Source organism: Haliotis rufescens, unplaced genomic scaffold (genome assembly GCF_023055435.1).
Source record: "Haliotis rufescens isolate VD_foot unplaced genomic scaffold, xgHalRufe1.0.p SCAF_11, whole genome shotgun sequence".
Classification (NCBI taxonomy): Eukaryota; Metazoa; Mollusca; class Gastropoda; order Lepetellida; family Haliotidae; genus Haliotis; species Haliotis rufescens.
In genome coordinates this window covers 28600458-28620329 of record NW_025963791.1, presented here as the reverse complement: position 1 = coordinate 28620329, position 19872 = coordinate 28600458, and the positions used below count along the sequence as shown (strand labels likewise).

Sequence of the window (19872 nt, the reverse complement as noted above, 5' to 3'; positions counted from 1 at the left end):
TTGAGGTTAGTTTTTAACACTAATTTCTGAACATATCATGAAAGGAGGCAAAGCGGGACTTGTGCCAAGTATGACCTATTATTGAAACTAGGTCACATGTAATAGGGGAAAGCCAGAGAATCTATATTTAGCCCCCGCTGCAAATCGTAAACAAAGCTCTTGTGTTCCGATTGCCAAACTCCGAGTTGATAGTTAACCTTGATAGTGGATGGGTGTTTTTTACAAGACAAAATCTTGCTGGTAGGACAGAATTAGAACATTAGAACATTAGTTGTCAGTTTTAGAAGGACTTTTACGGGTTTAACATAGAACGTCGCATATTACAAATTGTGGGGCAGGGTAACATGGATTAGGTCAGTGTTCGTCGAGTTTTGCATTTTGAATTGTAAAAACAGAATTGGGATGTTTTCAGTATTGTCATGCCTTAATTTGTGAAGAATGACATTTGAATATACGTTTATGGAATGTGATGTCGCTGAGCTCCGCAGACATAGCGAACTCCTCTGTTATGACATAGTTATGGAGGGCTGAAACCTACTGTTGAAATTCTCCCAAACTTCTTACCTTCTATTTCCTGTTTCCTCATGTTGTGTTACTATACTGTTGACCTTGTTTTGACTTTGAATCCTGGCATCAAATTGGGTTCGGCAGCAGCTACAGGGCTCAACTGGGTCAACAGGGTTATACTGATCAAGGAAGATATCACTGTAAAGGGTTGGAAAGTATTGCCGTGCAGTTTATTAAGGAAGTGTTTCTGTAGTCCAAAGATAGAATTTTAGATAAAATCTTAAGGTATCTGAATTATGTAAATAAGAAATATTAAATGCTTAGGATGGAAGATTTTTATTTGTGATTTAAATGCAGTCAGTTGCAAGATTCTAAGAGTCATCTTGAAGAGTCATCATTTGGTTCTTCATCCTCCTTCAATGATACCACTGGGTTGTTTCCTAATAACTCCTTCATCTTCGCGGCCTGATTGATGGAGGCTCAGTTACACTTGGTGTGTCAGTAAAGCAGGACCTGGAGCTTTGTCAGCTTGCTAATGGGATATGATAGCTTAGGTCATCTGGACAAGGTGTTTAAGAGTTCGATCTCGGATCAGAAGGTCGGTTTGAATCCCATCATGGTACTCAGAAATTTATGGTCGATACCTTGTCTCCCAACTGATAATGTTCATATTGAATTTGAGCAAAATATTTCTCAGTACCTTACCATGCGGCCGGGGGCGTGCCTTCTTTTGACGGGGAGTAGCGAGGTGTGGAGTAAGCCCATAGATGACATTCTTACCTGGTCAGCTTGCTGTGGCGGGGTTAACCTCTTTGGTCATGTGGACATGGTGTTCGACCTCAGATCAGAAGCTCCTTGGTTCAAATCCCATCACTTGGAGGAAATGTTTACGGCAGCTACATCAGCATTATGATTTGTGACAAATGAACATGTGAACAGATTAAGGAAGTACACTTCAATATATTTAATCAAACCACATTTTAATAAACTGCACCCAGTTCTTAATTCCTAGTTTCAACAATTCTTGCCATGTAATAGATTTATCGCAAAGGAGGGTCCGGAGGGGGATTATTGGTATATGCCCTATAAAAAAAATTCCTTTATATGATTATTATACTTGTGTACATGCTTGTCACATGGACACACTAAAGTTAAGATTTCGTAACTGTGACGACCCCCTTCCTCTTTAACAAACCCTGGTTCCGCCTTTAAAAAGCAATCTTTCACAATTATTCATGAGGATAGCGGGCGAGAATTTATAAGCATTGGGCAAATATTCCTTCAGCACAGTGTCACTAGCATAGGCTTATCTTGAAGTACTAGCCAACCCCCTATTATTGTCGGTGGAGGAAAATTGTCTGTCTAGTGGTTTAAAGCCCACCCCTTAATTTGCAAAACAGCTTCATGTTCAGTGAGCCCTGACCGTGTTTCGCCCTGACCAGGTGCGACAGCAGGAGGGGTATGTTTAGCTGGATCTTTAAACCATTAACAGCATCAAGGCGCTGAAAGTGTCAGGAATTGATAGCCATTGGTGGGAGAGTGATTATTGCTTCATGTTATGAAGTTTCTAGTATGTTCCAATAATCTGACTGCTGAAATCTGTTATTGAAACAGAGACAAACAATATATTTTGCAGAGCATAACATTGTGGAAATATGGATTGTTTGGTTCATTGGTTTTGAAACTATTTGAGGAACGTCAGAATTTATGATGTTTGCATTGCTTTGTCGTTGAAACCTTACATGATGCGCAATGAAATCTAATGCCAAAACATGTACTGGTTCAGATTTTAATGAACAAATTATTTCTGGGATAAAAAAAAGATCAGATAACTTAGCATGAATATTGCCATGGCAATGATTTTGAACTTATCTGTCTGTATATTTCTTTATATATTGCTTTTTGTTATTTTCCTTTATTATAGAAGTTACAAAATGGATGTTACTATGTTTGTATCATTGGCCCCTTCACCATGGTACATGTGTAGAAATATTTCAACCTTAACCGACATATTCCTAATAAGATATTCAGAAGTAATTATTTATATATTATTTATTCAATTGTCCAGATTTGTACAAACTTAATGAAAGATATTTCCAAAATCTAACGAAACTTGTTCAGGAAAGGGGAAAGCCACAAAGTCTATTTTTAGAACATGCTTAGGATCGTAAACAAAGCCCCGCGAACACTTCTCCAGCTGCCTGCCTGATGTAGCCACGTGTTGCGAGATGTGTTGTGGGATGACCTTGAACCCCGCTAGTACTGACAAGTATTATGTGACATCAATTTTTGCTTTACAACTAACCACAAGTTTTCCGAAATTCACCGATATTTTGTCATATACAATCATAGTGAAAACAATATTTTACGTTTCACATCCGTTTAATTGTTGACTCGAGCCAGTCATTAATAATAGTGGAATTTACTAATGATCAGTTCAATTAGGACAAATGTGACTTTTTCGGACTGGTTGAATATGGCATCAAAGCTCATTTTATATGATTATGGCTATTATTTTTTTAATTTGAACCAAATCAAAGTAGTCTATAAAAGAAGAAAAAGATTGGAAGTGCCATGTGACCAGGACAGGAATTGATTAGTGGTTGAACCTGTTTGGTAGTAAGATGCACTGCTTATCTGGTGATAGAAGATAACAGGGAGCAGTTGTGACCACCATCGGACTGTTTGTTTATCTTACTTTACAGGGAAAATTGCAAACCACTTAGATTAGGTAGTTTGAAATTTCATATATTACTATTGAAAAATAATTACTTTAATGTTTTATGACTGTTGTAGTTTTATATCTTTCCTTCCAAAAGAAGATATCAAGCAAATAAAAAGAAATTTTAACTTTTTCTTCTTTGCTATGCTTTTCATGCTTATTGTAGCTTTTTATCAAAATGAGCTATAAAATTTGACAGACAAATACCTCCTTCCCCTATTTTGAAATATATCAAAATAAAATTCAGGCAATTGTTATATCACTTGTGTGCATTATGTCCATATTTTTGACAGGTTATTTTTTGTAATGACCCCACACGTGCAATGTGCCGAGTTTGGATGATTCGATTGAAAGGGGAGCAAGCCTTGTTTCATGGTTTTGCAGCCTCATCTTAAAGTGCATCGTGTTCATGGCCCCTGTGGTATAAGTCGGTTGGCACCCACCTCGGCAGGTGATATGGACTTTCGGTGTCAAAACTCCATATCACTCATGAGGAGGGCGCGAACCTATTCATAGGCTCTGGCCTTAAGAATTAAGATTGGTTTGGTTGTATTCTGCTTTGAAGCCTTTTCATCCACATGATCTTTAGTATTGTTTGTTGTGTTTCAGTGTGGGATGAGTTGAAGGTGATGTTATGGAGCAGGATCGAACCCAGGCTGAGGTTGGGTGGGGGCGCCCGGGGATGACGGATCCCCGATCAATGATAGATGCCATGCAGGACCCGGCATACCTTGCAGCAATGGCGGCTCACAGTTTTCAGAGTGCCAGTTCCCAAGCGGGACCGGTGAGCTTGCCTAGCGGTCTCCCTTCCTTCAACAGCATGGCAGGGAGTCCCGGGGCTATGGGCATGCAGGGAAGGGCCGGGTATCCTGGGGGTGGGGACATGCCGATGTTCTACCCAAATCAGGACAACGCGCCAGCCGATTTCAGAAGGTCAGGCATACCTGATGCAGTCACTCCCAATGATGCGCAGTTGAACCTAAAGAGAAGGATAAGTCAGTTGGTCCAGATGCGAGCCATGTTTGGAGCTGGAGGACCAGGGGGAAAACCTGGGGGACCTGGAGGTCAAGTTGGGGGACCTGGAGGTCAGGTTGGGGGACCTGGAGGACAAGTTGGGGGACCTGGAGGTCAAGTTGGGTCACCAGGGGGATTTGGGGGAGCTGTGGAAAACCCTTCCTCACTCTTCCGTGCCCAGTCGTTGCCCCAGTTACACAGAGGTGATAACCCTGGAGGAAGTCTCCCAGGGGTTGATGGGAAAGATGAGGCAGGACTATGGAAGACACAGTCACAGAAGGTAAGATTTTCTCTTCTGATTGTCTCCGTCCTCTTGAAGATTCAAAGTTCAGTCTTTCACACTCAGTCACAAGTTTGCAAGCGCCGGACTTCCATAACTGATAGGCAGCCATGACATTGGTGGAATATTGGTGACTGCACTGAAAGCAACATAGACTCATTTAGCTCTTCCATAGTTACAAGGATAATTTTGGTATCTGTTGGATAACCAGTGGATGGTTGCTTTTAAAAAGATGTAGTTGATGTTCGAGCAATTAAAACAATGCCTCAGTATGTAAGAGGTGGCTAAACCAGGGACTGGTTGGTCACAATGGCTCATGTAAGACTTGTATGGATGACTGCCTTGAGTAGAGACCAGCTTTCAGTTGTGAACTGGTTGATTGTATGTCCACATGGAAGGGTTGTTACTCACACCATTGCCCATTGGTTGTCTGTCCGTGATGGGATTTGAACCACGGACCTTCTGGTCAGAGGTCAGACGCCTTGTCCACATGACCAAAGAGGTTAACCCCGTCAGCAAGCTGATAAAGTAAGGATGTCATCTGTGGGATGACTTCACACCCAGCTACAATAGCACTACGGCTGTCCTAACTCCCACAGTCTAACATTGAATTCCAACTGTTGTACTACTAAGATCACTTCGTGGAGTACAGGGCCAAGCTCCATGGTTATAACAGAAGTGCTGACTGCATTTAAAACCTATTTCATTCACACAAATCTCATAGTATGAATACAGGTCTACCAAAGAAATTTTGCTGATGTATGGGAAATGTGCCAAAAAGCCATAATAATTTACTACTGTATGCAAAACAGCATTATCTGTAGACATGCACACGTTCTAATATCCATGGATGTGACACACGTTATTATCAGATGTTACACACGTTTTACTATCAGTAGATGTTGCCAACATTTTACTATCAGTAGATATGACACATGTTTTGCTATCAGTAGACCCATGAAGATCCGGGGTAGAATAGGTCTTCAGCAACCCATGTTGTAAAAGGTGACTATGTTTGTCGGAAGAGGCAACTAACGAGATCGGGTGGTCAGGCTTGCTGACTTTGTTGATGCATGTCATCGTATCCCAATTGCAAAGATTGATACTCATGATGTCAATCACTAGATTGTCTGGTCCAGACTCGATTAATTTCAGACTGCCGTCATATAGCTGGAATATTGCTGAGTGCGGCATTAAACAACAAATAAACAAACAAATGCTATCAGTAGATGTATTATGTTTTACTATCTGTATTGAATACAAACTAATCCAGCTTTACACAATGTGAAGCATGTTATAAAATACTCAAGAAAGCAATGCTTGTGTTACTGTTGACACAGTCCAGCTTTCTCTCTACATAGAAAGAAAGATTATCTTTCACTTGACCATCTTGTCAGTTTTTGTCATTTAATAGTAAGATACATCAATTTGAATTCTCGCACACCCACTGATGACAAGATTCTCTTGGCATCCAATTTCCATTTCAAAGAAATGTATTGGGAGTCGTTTTGGATATGATAAAGAGGACCTTATCTGAAACGTCTTGTGACAGAGCATATCTTTACTTACAATATTTAGTCAATGTCCGAGTCCTGACCATTAACAAGTTTAATATGGCTGGTCAAGTTATGGAGGGGGCAACAGATCTTTCCCTCATCTTTCAAACTTCCTTCAACACTGACTACCACCATCTATCACTCACTGCTCATGTAAAGTACACCACACATAGCCATCAATCAAACTGTTGGCCACAGCACCTCAGTAGTAAATGTGCAGGGCCAGGATTGTTGATAGCAGATTGACTACCTCGGGCAGCCCATACCATCTGTATCAATTAGCAAGTGCTGTGAATATTTTATAACTATCCTGGCATTCGAACAGTATCTAGGCTGTACAGCTTGTGACATGCATTCAAAATCAGGCTGTCAGTTTTTTGGCGGGGAGGTGAATTGGATATATTTGTGAACGGATTCTGCTGTGTATGTTTAAAGTAGTAACTTCTTCACTGATGTTTAGTCCTAACTGATTTTCATTGCATTGTTTACTTACAAGAGGTTGATAATTGTGAATTGTATTGTTCAGTGTAACTGGTCTGGCTGGACAGTTTGGGATTGTGATTTACATAGTTCACGTTAGTCAGGCTCCAGCCAGTATTACCTCTGTTGGTCAGGAAAGGTGGACGTTTGTCAGGCTCCAGCAAGTATTACATCCGCTAGTCAGGAAAGGTGAACGTTAGTCAGGCTCCAGCCAGTATTACCTCCGTTGGTCAGGAAAGGTGGACGTTAGTCAGGCTCCAGCAAGTATTACATCTGCTGGTCAGAAAAGGTGGACGTTAGTCAGGCTCCAGCAAGTATTACATCTGCTGGTCAGAAAAGGTGGATGTAAGTCAGGCTCCAGCCAGTATTCCACCCACTTGTCAGACAAGTTGCAGGAAACATATCAGAACAAATATGCATGTGAATTTATCCCTATTTCTTGAATGTGTAATTTGGGGTCACGTTGAGGGTTCCCACAGTTTGCACATTAGTGTTTCGATTCATACCGTAATGAACCCCAAGAAGTACCAATTTAAGTCTTATGAATTAAATTTTACATCACAAACCTATATTCTCAACAATATGTTATGGCAAGTGATCATATTGATACATCGATGGGATTAATATACTTTCCTGGCATAGGCATACAAGGATATGATCATGAGGAGTATCATGGATTACAACTTCTATATCATCTATACACAATGTTTCAGGGCTACTTCCTGCCCCTCGTCAGGAAGAAAGGGCAAGAAGTAGGCCTGAAACATTGTGTATGTATAATAAAGAAGTTGTGATCCATAACAATACCCCTTCTCGTGAGTGTATCCAGCTTCTAACTGCCTACAAAGACTCAAGGAAATGATTGTTTTGTGCAAGAGGGTCCAGGAAGATGTCAGCAAAGCAATCCCTTCGCTTTGCATTGAGATTCCCAGACATTCCGTTGTGGGGTAAGTTTTGTATGTGATAGATTCTGTCAACATTCCAGGAAAACAAAATGGCTGTATAAACATATTGATGAGACAAAAAGGCAAATAAGGTCTTTAATAACTATTTTGAAGTTGGAACTTCATAAAGACTCAATATGTAGATTACAACCTTATGTTTTAAACACCAAACTTAGAGGCCAGTTCTTGCCCTGTCGTCAATTTCTTACACAAAAATTGTTGTTCCATGGATGAGGGCATTCTGTACTTTGACATGATCATGGCATCGAGAATATCTCAGGCAGTCTGAGAAGGATAGGGGGCGGTCAGGTAGCCTAGTGGTTAAAGCGTTAGCTGGTCACGCCAAAGAGCCAGGTTCGATTCCCGACATGGGCACAATGTGTGAAGCCCATTTATGGTGTCCGTCGCCGTGATATTGCTGGAATATTGCTAAAAGCGGCGTAAAACCATACTCACTCACTCACTCACTCACTGAGAAGGATAGTTATCATTAACAATGATTTATGGTACATGGCATATTTAACATTTACCACTTATCATGATTATAGCAGAAACATTTGTCTTCTGACATGTTAGATGTTAGACACTTTCATAGTACAATTGCTGTTTTCTGATTTTGCTTTATTGAATTTGTTTCCGCTGAAAAAACCCTGGAAAGCCCCCCCCCCCCCCCGGGAAAGATAACGTGGTCAGTCATTTTCCATAGGTATAACAATAAGCTCCCTCTTTCATTCAGTTGACATTTCCATTTTGGTTTTGAAAACATGATTGTTCTAAATTATTAATTGATTCGGTTGATTTGTTTAGCACAAGACTTGAAACATCTGTCTTCAAGTGGAAGAAGAAACCATCTGATTGAATCCATCTGATTAAATCCTCCGGTGAATGGATGATAGTATGTTGTCAATCTTTGACACTAACCACGTCCTACCCAAAGGAGACCGAGTCTAATTTTAGCCCTGCGATGCTCTTAAATTTCAGTTCATATTGGCCCAATTTCTCCTTAGATTCCATTGCGGCCCATGTGACTGTGTTTACGTCTAGTGACCCAGTTTAGGAGACAGACGAGCCAGGCAGGAACATGACCTCAGACGACCTTGAACAGGCGAGCGCACTAGTTAGTAAAGGTGTCGTCTGTGTGTTGAGTGGAACAATGTCAAACTGCAGCGTTATCTCCACATCAAAGTGGTAATGGATGTATGGGGTGGTTTTCATGGTCGAGAGAGGGATATTACCCTGTTCACACCTGCAAGGAGGAAAATGTATGGAGACATATTATGACATATTATAGGGTGTCCCAAAACAGGATCCTCGTATATGCAAGTCCACTGGTCTGTGAACCATGACTGCAGAATAAATGTATTAAATTAAACAAAAAATAATCTAGATCATAAACAGTCTAGCCAGCTGTATAAAAACAAGCATCTAACAAATTAGAGGAGAGAATTGTATTGTATAATACAGTAAACTACGTTTATAACGAACATGCTTATAACGAACTGACAGACATAACGAACAAATTTTTGGTGCCGGCTATTTGCTGTATATATGCTGTATATATAGTTATAATGATGTACGGTTATATCGAACTAATATCAGTGGTCCCTTTGAGCTTGTTATAACCGTAGTTTACTGTAAAAGATATCACAGACTATGTATTAGGCTAACTGGACACTTTCCAGTCCATTTTCATAATAACCAGTACATTTTATATAAGGGTGCTTTGACTGGATAGTGTAAATGTTATGTGTCTATTTGTTTCATTGACTTAATATACTACTCAAAAAAGGTTAAGAACAGCATGTTCTTTCCTATTACTATAGTTAATCTGTCACGGCTAGTATTAGCATGATTAGGCAAAAAGTGACAAATATTTCCAAAACACTGCTGATTTTAGAAATGGTTATATCAAGTGCTAGGTTTTCTATTAGACTAGATGGATTGTACAATGAAAGCGTATGTTTTTTCTGTTTGCAGATATTGTAAATGTTTTGCCAAATTTCAACCCAGAAATGTTTTGTATGCTTGTAAAAGAGAGGTACGGTATGCATAATTCATTGGTACTGTGATGTTTGTGGATGTAATTAGCCAATACCAATAAAAGCGGCCTTGTTTATAAACCACCTTTCATCTTCACTCGTTCCAGAGCAGCATATTTTCTTTGGGAGAAAAAATGTCATCGTTTATGATTCAAAGAATCATCCGACAGTGTAACCCGATAGTGAAAGTTTGATTCAGTAGAAGCTATTCCCCTGAAGTGTCTAGTTTTAATGAAGAAGTATTTGCAATAAATAGCTGTGTACATGATATGTAGCAACCTAATAGCTCATTTAGAAAACTAATGATCTGGTTTATATTCTGTTTGAACCAGTCACTAAGTGCAAACACTGTTGGATCTTAGAGTTTATGTGCAGCTTTAACTCACACACATGTGAAGTGTGTAAGTGCCATGGAATCGATTAAACTAATATGACGAGTTCGCCCTCTTGGTACAGGTAATATGCAGGCTCTTGATGTGAATAGTTTTAACATCAACTGATAAGCGATGAATACTGGAGTAAGGCTAGACTAAATTATGTTCTGGTATACAGATTTTGCTTATGAAAAAATCCTGGTTCATAGCAGATAGATGGGAAAAAAATCCCAAACAGATTTCAGGTGATTTATTTTTCATATTTCAAAAAGTTATCTAACTATTGTGATTAGTTTTAGTAGAGCTAATCTTATTGGTCTTGCAGATTAACCTATTAATGTTCTTTGTGGTGAATGCGTAATTTTGCATTTGTGAATAAAAATATAATTTACACGGTATTTTTTGCTCTGATTATTTTAGGATTGTGAAATCTGTAAACCAATTAATAAACATGTTGCATACTGAGTGAGCGAGTGAGTATGGTTTTACGCCGTTTTTAGCAATATTCCAGCAATATCACTACGGCGGGGGACACCAGAAATGGGCTTCACACATTGTATCCATGTCAGGAATCGAACCCGGGTCTTTGGAGTGACGTGCGAACGCTTTAACCACTAGGCTACCTGACCACCCCATTGCATGCTGAATTCCATGTGTTGGTATGCATTGTATATTGGGACCCACGAAGATCCGGGGTAGAATAGGTCTTCAGCAAACCATACTTGCCATAAAAGGAGACAATGCTTGTCATAAGATGCGAATAACGGGATCGGGTATTCAGGCTCGCTGACTTGGTTGATACAGGTTGTTGTATCCCAATTGTGTGGATTGATGCTCATGATGTCAATCATTGGATTGTCTGGTCCAGACTCGATTTTTTACAGACCGCCATCATATAGCTGGAATATTGCTGAGTGCGGCATTTAACAACAAACAAACAAAACAAACATTGTATATTGGTAGAATTGGTTACCTAGATACCAAAATATTATATTTTGGTCATACACTTAGCAGCGCTGTTGAAACCGAAAATGTGCATATTTTATTTTAAAGTAGAAATAGACAATGATAGACATATCTGTTGAATAAATATAGGTTATGTACTGTTGGTTCTGCAAGAAACAAATTGATATTCAGGAGAATGCATTTTGACTAATTGTATGGAAAACTGCACAGAATCTTTGTGGCTTGGTTTGAAAACTCTCCAGGTTTATGACTAAGCACAAGTATCAGTGTACACCTGTGCTTGCGGAAGCCATCAGCTGTCTGGATAGTTCATCCACATGTGTTGGCTGGGGCCTTATCTCTTCCACAGAAGCTGAGAGTGATGGGGGAGGGGGGATGTCAGTTCCTGGGATCAGCTAGGAGGGAGAGAAAGGGGATGATATGTGGAGTGTTCAGTCAGAGCTGTCTGGTTGTTGTTGATGGTGAGGCTGGGGATGGGGGATGGGGGTGAGAGTGGCATTACTTAGGGGTAAGGCAATTCTAGGTGGAGGCCAATGTATCCACGAGAGTTGGGGTAAGTGTGAGGGTGTGGACAGACAGACTGACTGTTGAGCCGTGACACTGGGGATGTGGGTGGGCTGAGGCAGGGCGTTGATGGCTGGAGATAGAGTGGGTGAGGGGGGATGAGGGGTAATTACATCAGGGGTAGGGCAATTCCAGGGGGTGAGGGCAAATTACATCAGGGGTAGGGCAATTCAACGAGGTGAGGCCTCAGGAGGGTGTATATGTCTGACAGACTGGGTAAGAGATAGGCGTGGTTAGAGATCTACAAGGTCATAGTCAGGACAGAAAGCTAGTTCCAGAAGATGAAAGGAAAATGGGAAACTGCATATGATATGTTTGTCTTGGTCTTTAAATACACTGGATTATTTTGTTTAAAATAATACCTCGTCTGACTATGAAAAACCTGGTCAATTTACAACTACTATGATCTAGATGTGCATCTGATTGACCACATCACCCCATAACTAAGCTGACAAGATAATTTCATGTATAGAGAGTTACAATGAGCAGTTACGAAGGCAGTGAGAATATTTCCCGATGTTGTAATTGCCAGGAAGATGTGGAATGGTTTTTGCAAAGATATATTCTGAGTTCTTACATTGCTCATGGACAGATGAATGGACAATGGTTCAATGTCATCAGCTCACATTGACTGGGTTGGCTAAAAGTCTTAACTGTACTTTTTATCATATACTTGAATCATTTTACAAATACTTTCACTGTCACCTGGCCATATCACTGAAAAATGTGTTTTCCTTGCCCGTTTGTTTATCATGTTTATCATGTTTATCTTGTTTATCTTGGAGGAAAATCCATTAAGAATGAGGTCAGTGCAGAAATAATGTCATGCATTTGTTTCCTCAAAACCATCTTCCATTTTAAGAACACAAAACAATTTTGTTATGATGTTAGTTTTCGGGGAATCCTGAAAGCAGTGTTAGAAATAACTAGAATGTCTATTCATAGAACGTCAAGTAGTGACGATACTGATTTTTTCTCTCGAAATTATCTTTAAGTTGATTGGGCATGTATGAATTTTTGATAGCAGAACCTAAATAGCAGTTTAAAGTAACACTTTGACACTGAACAAGCTTGACAAGTACTGGACGGTTAATTCATGACGGTCGAATGTACGCAAGGTCATAATGATCTGTGCGGTGATCACATGACCAACACTATGATAGACTAATTTGGAAATGGGGATTTCCAGGTTTTGCATGTATCTCCCAAACCACAGCTGTGTTCGTAGGATGGCGGTATGTAGCGTTCGATTGTAATTTCTGGGTCAATATATTATTTTTGTTTTTTTTCTTTTTATTTGCTGAAGATATCAACTTGGATGATTGCTTTTATAATCTTGTTTGTAAAATTTATATTATGAATGGCAAGATGGGTTTTTTCAGTTATTTTATGGATTCTCGCAACCCTAAAAAACAAATGAAAAAAATAATTCTGAAAAGCAGTATTTTTCTTATTTTCTTTCAATTTTTCTTACTCACCACAAAACAGTTGTGCCTACAACAGGATAAACTTTAAGTCTGATCAGAAACACTTGACACTGAACACATGGCAGCAATTTAATGACATAAATGTATCTGAAATGTCCTTTTTTTAATTTTAACCCGTCTAAAAATATTTGCATTCTTACGAATCTGTACACTTAGAAATACCAAAAGTCAAGTCTGTATTAGTGTCTGTTTAGGTTGCGTTCTTATATTGATTTAGAATTGATTTTCATTTAAGTTGCTCCAAAAACCAGATTGTTGCCCTTACACTGATGTCATCACTGATTTTCTGCGATCCGTTCATATAATTTCCACCGCTATTTTCCCTTTTTAAGTTTTGTCGGATAATCAAGACTGGTTTTTCTTGGCATTGACCTTTTATATTAACTATCACATAAACTTAAAAAATCATGCATGGCTTCACTGTGTAGGACTGTCTGATGTCTGCACAAACATGATTTTCTTCAATGGTTAGTCATACAAAAATATATTTTTTGGGTAAAAGATTAAGTTATGAAGACTCTAACGCAATAAACTAGCCAAAGAACATTGAGTAGCTTGCATCAGCATGCATTATCAGGCAGCTGAGCAGCTTAACAAACATTATTTAACAGAAACAGGAAAAAACACACACATTTATTGAAGTTGCTAGGTTCAAAGGAAAGCTTGCCTGCAGAGAAGCAATCATGAAGATTGCGCAGAAAAATCCATATGTTTTTGCTGTATGACTTGCTAATGTTACACACCTGGTGGGCTGTATTAAGTTCTGTACACATGAGGCCTTGTGAGGCCTTGTGTGTCCCTGGGTTGAACACCCAGGCATTGCTAGGGTAACACTGTAGACTGTAGGCACTTATTCAAGTGATATGCAAAGGATTTAATTCTGTTCAGCTGCAACAAATATGTTAAACATTTCTACAGTTGGGAAAGGACATTCTCACTTTTCCCTCATGACTGCCGGGAATATGGGATATATATTAATTGCATCATAGTTGTAGATTTATTTAATCAGTGATCAATATCAAGATAATTTTTTTCATAATTTTGAAAAAATATTTAATATCGGTTAAAATTATGTTTAGCTCATCTTCTCTATTTTAGACTTTAAATTGACGTTTATCACCTAAAGTGAGTTTGACATTGGCATTGAAAGGTTTGGTTTTTTTATGTTGTTTTTTCAACTAAAATAAATTAAGTTAGCTGTGTTTAAAGTGTAGGAACAAAACTGTTGTGCGATATTTATTTGTGATATTGTTATGCCGGACATTCTTGGGCATTAATTATCAATATTTGTAGAAAATGAAGGGAATCCACAGGCTGGAAGTGAAGCTTTATCATAAGCAAATGTCTGCAGTGTGAAGTTTGAACTTTGGTGATGATGCAGGCGATGGTGGGATGTAATGTTCTGTATCAAACTGATGCTGGGGCGGTCGGGTAGTCTAGTGGTTAAAGCGTTCGCTTGTCACGCCGAAGACCCGGGTTCGATTCCCGACATGGGTACAATGTGTGAAGCCCATTTCTGGTGTCCCCCGCCGTGATATTGCTGGAATATTGCTAAAAGCGGCGTAAAACCATACTCACTCACTCAAACTGATGCTGCACGATGGCTGTCAAAACACACGTCTGAGGACTTTCAGCAACCAATGTTTGTCGTTAGAGGCGACTAACAGGATTGGGTGGTCTGGCTCGCTGACTTGGTTGATGCATGCCATCGTATAATAATTGCGTGGATCGATGCCCATTTTGTCAATCACTGGATTTTCTGGTCCTGCTCGATTATTTATAGACCGCCATCATATAGCTGGATTATTTCAGAGTGCAGCGTTAAAAAACAAACAAACAAACAAACAAACAGAGCATGTACATATCAGGTCAAGAGTGTGTTTGTGGAGCGACACCATCACTGTATGAAGATTGGCAGCTGTAATTAAATACAAATGTGGAAGATGTTTATTTATTTGGATTTATAACAGATATTATGGATACACATGACTTGTGACATTCCGGATACATACAACAAAATTTATTTAGATCTTAAGCAGAAGCTTTTATAGTATTTTTAGTTGTGCATATGAACATGATATGTGACCAGGTGAGCTACAGTGCCGTGAGCTATTTAAGACTATATTGCGTGATGAAGATGTTCCACATGCATGTTCAATACTGTTGTTTTATTTGTAGCTGACCTTACACATCATACAAAGAAATGTTGGGAGTTGAGGGTGTGGAGTGAGATATCATGTTTCACCAAAATATCCACCATGTCAAGGAAACAAAATGGAAGATAGGACTATACTGAAAAGGAATCATGAAATTTATTGTTAGTTGTAATATTTTGGGATAACCTTTGAGCTAGTGTGTATTTTAGGCTATGTGATTTCTGTTCAAATACATGTAAAATGTAAATAATTATATAATAAATCAAGAAAACTACTGCATGAACAGTAACAGAATCTGCTGGGTAAAAGAAAGTATTCACTTGAAAATTGGATTTGACCAAAAAATTACAAATGTTATCAAAATGTTACTTGGTTGAAAACAGTCCCTGATAGACTCCAAAACACAAATGTGATACACAAATACATCACTATCGAATAACCATTTCTCGTGTTTCACTTTTTGACACCATCAGTGGCATCAAACATGGGTGTATACTTTCTTTCACCCGGCAGTTTAATCAGTTGACTCTGGAAGCTCATTACTAAAGCAGGACATCCTTAGAAAACAATTTATGCCTTTAACTCTCTGGATAAAATATTCCTTTCAAGACATACCAAAGTACAAAGAGCTATATTTTTAAAAATTGCAATATGTTTATTGGCTATCAGGAAATTCACAAGCTTTCCACTTATTTCTCGTTAATTTCATCACTATGTTGATTGACACTGACTTAATGGATGAAGGTTTCTTGTGAGTCAAGTATTATTCCCCCCAAACCCCAAACATACTAATGCATTTGCCCTGTCCAGTTATATTGTCGGCCAAATTAAATAGTTTCATTGTCAGAGCGGTTCTCTCCCTACTTCAGATAATTCACGCTCACAATAGCCATCGCGACCAGGTGAGTGCATCTCTTTCTTTTGTGCAACTTCATGGATTTAAACCATCCACTGAAATAATTACTGTGGACTCCTGGCGACTCAATGGCTGACTGGAGAAAGGCTAAACTATAGAGAATGTCGCTGAGCAGTAAAATCAATAATAATGCTGGGTTTTGCAGCGTTATCGTGGTGCCTGAGCATCATTGATCTTATTGTAAATGACCTATATTTCATATCAAGGAGCATTGGGCTCACCTAAACAGCTGTCGTTAATTGCAGGTAAATATGACACATGTACCTTACTCGTAAGATGCGAAATCTACAACACTGTCACTCGATGGTAGGGTGATGGTAGACGCTGCTGGTAGTCTTAATCCTCTTTTGTTATTCTTTTATAATGATTGAAATGGATAAATTCGGTTGCTAGCATTGTTCTGCCCTTGGCCACCATTGTTAAAGTGAGGTTTTAACACAAAGAGCTCGTATATTATGAATTTTGTTTTTGAGTTTGATATGTTCATTTACCTGTTTCACATGATTTGAAGTTGTTTTTGTTATCTGGTAGAGTGTTGCCACGGTTATCAGCAGTTTGTATTGTGTGAGATGTATGTGCCTGGTTACCTTAATCACCTACAGAACGTATTGATCTTGGAGCATTACACATGAATGAAGTTGTTATAAGGGGACAAGGTATATATGGGGAGCAAGTCATGCATGGTCAACTCTTACCATGTGAAGCATCAATACTGAGAGTTCGACGTGTGCCACACTAATGTGTCTAGTCATAGCCTTAGGACTTTGTGCTTAAGGTTCTGTCAGACATAGAGACAGACAGACAGATATTTTATTTAAGTCTTGGCATGACATAGAATTGACATATGCATAAGACATGATCAACATAATGTGCAAGCCATTCTAAGGAATTATGAGAGACTGTATAAGCCTAAAGAGTATAATACATAGAATGTTATCGTCATAAATTGTTAAAATATTATTTTTAGGTGTGTAATCCGGGTTTTTAAAAATTATTTATATATAAAATATCGACGTCTTCTTAAGATATTGAAATAGGTTTTGGCACAATAAAAGATCAATTCAGGTTGAGGAGCACTAGAAATTCATCTGCCTCTGTTAAACAAAGACATTTCTGCTTCATTAAAGAGGGTTCTTCTTAGATCATCATAAATTGGACAGTTTAGAATAACATGCGACTCGTCTTCCACACTCCATCCCCTCTCCTCCTACCCCAAATACATCCCCACCCCCACTCCATCCCTCCCACCCCCACTCCATCCTCTCCCCTCCCTACTACCCTTCCCTTGACACCTTCTTAGAAGTCACAACTTCTGTGGAGTAGTGACACCTGAACTTTGACCTTTAAACTCCTGTTTACGTCCAACATGGCAGTGGTAACCTCAGTACACTTATCACCTGTCAGATTTCTGTTGTGTTGCTCAGCAACTTCTGCAAAATAAATAATACAGTACATAAAACATAGTTTTGCAGTGAAAGTGGGGCATTTTTACATGTTGTACAGAACTACTGCTGTTGTGGTCATGAAATATAGATTTCTATGGATGTATTTGACATGAATATATACTAGAACAAGGTGCAGACACTACCTATCCCATAACCAACAGATCCAGATTATTGATAAGTTTAAATATACATTTCATATCAAAATGCATTCATTTCCAAGGAATACATTTGAAGCTGGCTGGCAGTTGGGATAATAGTATCATATAGGTCACATGAAACAGGTGTTGATTGACACGGAGCACTGAGCTGAGAGGGGGTATACATACAACCCCCAGCTATGCTTACATTGAATGCTTCAAGTCACATTTAGGTCACAGGCACTTGGTTGTATGGTGGCATGTGTATATCTACTGTGTGATGGAGGTGACCTGTTCATCAGGTTTCAGGATGAACTGGTTGCCTGGTACAACTTCTGAATATTTGTATTTGCTCAGCCAGGCATGCTGAGATAGGCTCTACTTTTGTTTCGGCTAAATGGACATATTATGTAAGGTGTCAATGCATTACTTAGTGTGATGACTGTGTACGACTCTTATTTGATTTTATAACTGATGTAGAATTACGTAAGGATTGATAGACATGAAAGAGATGCGTACACACGTTTTTGCTTCCGGCTGACGAAACCCTTCAGCATAATTTCATCATTATTCCCAGGGTTATATATGGGATAACACTTTCTCTGTAAAGTACAGATTCTCGTACTTTTTGGGGTCGAGTCCCGTCCGGGATTACACATGTACCTTGCCAATTTACACTTGTCAGAGGGGTACACAATGATCTAGACTACCAGTTGTCGGACTTTCATTTTTGTGGAAGCCTTGGTGGCTGAATGGGTCTGATCGATGACTTTGTGTGCTGGCGATTAGGTGCCTCACTCTGGGAGTGTGTGAGGGGCGGTCGGGTAGCCTAGTGGTTAAAGCGTTAGCTCGTCACGCCGAAGACCCGGGTTCGATTCCCGACATGGGTACAATGTGTGAAGCCCATTTCTGGTGTCCCCCGCCGTGATATTGCTGGAATATTGCTAAAAGCGGCGTAAAACCATACTCACTCACTCACTCTGGCAGTGTGGGTTTGAATCCCGGGTGGGACTCAACCCAAAAAAGTACGATAATCTGTACTTTACTGAGAAAGTGTTATCCCTGATATAACATTTGTTACATTTGACCACTTTCTAAATGGCATTGTGTTTTAATCATTATTGTAGTATAGACCTTTTAGCATGTTTGATGTTCCGTAAATTAACAAAAACTGTTTAAAAATGACATAAAACAAAATTAATTATGCAATAAAAAACTGAAATTTGTGAAAAAAATAATATGCCGCTTTTATTGTTTTTGGAACAAACTCTGTTTCACAAATGGTGTCAACCCAGGAACGTGGAAGTGATATCATTTAGAGCTGAAGGGAGAGCAAAACTATCACCATTTCCAAACTGAGGGCTCCTGATATTACGTCAAGGCTATTTAAAATCCTAATCAATACACATTCCTTGCAAATATTGGTGGGAGAATGAAATGAATGAAAACTGATTGTCTAACCACTGACTACCAACACTAAACTGAATGTTTAGAAAGGAAGGATGGTTTTCACACATCATAATAAGTTTAATACAGACATCTTGGTAGTATGTCATGGTGCTTATATGGGACCAAGTTAAAGCATTCATTATTTAGATGTGCTGATGTTGAAAGTTATTATTAATAAACCTGTTCCTTGCATGTCTTTGTTGGAATGTTTATAATGGCAGTACTTATTGATTTTATTTCATAGAACGACTTTTCACATGATATCAGAACCAGGGTTTTATTAGGTTCGGAGTAAAATGGAGCAAGGCAACTATTTGGGCAGGCTGTGTCAAGGTATACAGTATTATGGATAGATAGCATTTTAGCCTGTAACATAAGCGTCCCTCTACCCGTGAAGATCTGGTGTAGAATAGGTCTTCAGAAACCCATGCTTGCCATAAAAGGCGACTATGCTTGTCATAAAAGCCGACTAACAGGATCGGGTGGTCAGGCTCGCTGACTTGGTTGATGCAGGTCATCGATCCCAATAGCGTGGATTGATGCTCATGATATCAATCACTGGATTGTCTGGTCCAGACTCAATTGTTTTACAGACCGCCGTCATATAGCTGGAATATTGCTGAGTGGGGCGTAAAACAACCAACCAACCAACATAAGCGTCCTGTTCGTTCATTCTGTTCAAAAGATGAGCATTTCAAATTGGTGCTTTGAAGTCTAAATAATGATGACTATTTATATTGAAGATTTTGTGTTTTTTAGCATAAATGCCAAAGAAGAAAATGAACTGAAAAAAAAGAAGAAGAAATATTTGAATGAAAATATGATTTTAACAGAAC

At 39.0% G+C, this 19872-nt stretch overlaps 1 protein-coding gene across 1 annotated transcript in view; it reads left to right on the top strand.

The window, feature by feature from the left end:
- The window catches only part of LOC124132607, a 55273-nt gene that overhangs the window by 13881 nt on the left and 21520 nt on the right, over positions 1-19872 (top strand). Inside the window, exon 2 of the mRNA XM_046496607.2 lies at positions 3839-4523. Coding sequence (XP_046352563.2) covers positions 3864-4523 — 660 coding nt within the window. The 5' untranslated portion in view covers positions 3839-3863. The remainder of the gene's footprint in view (positions 1-3838; positions 4524-19872) is intronic.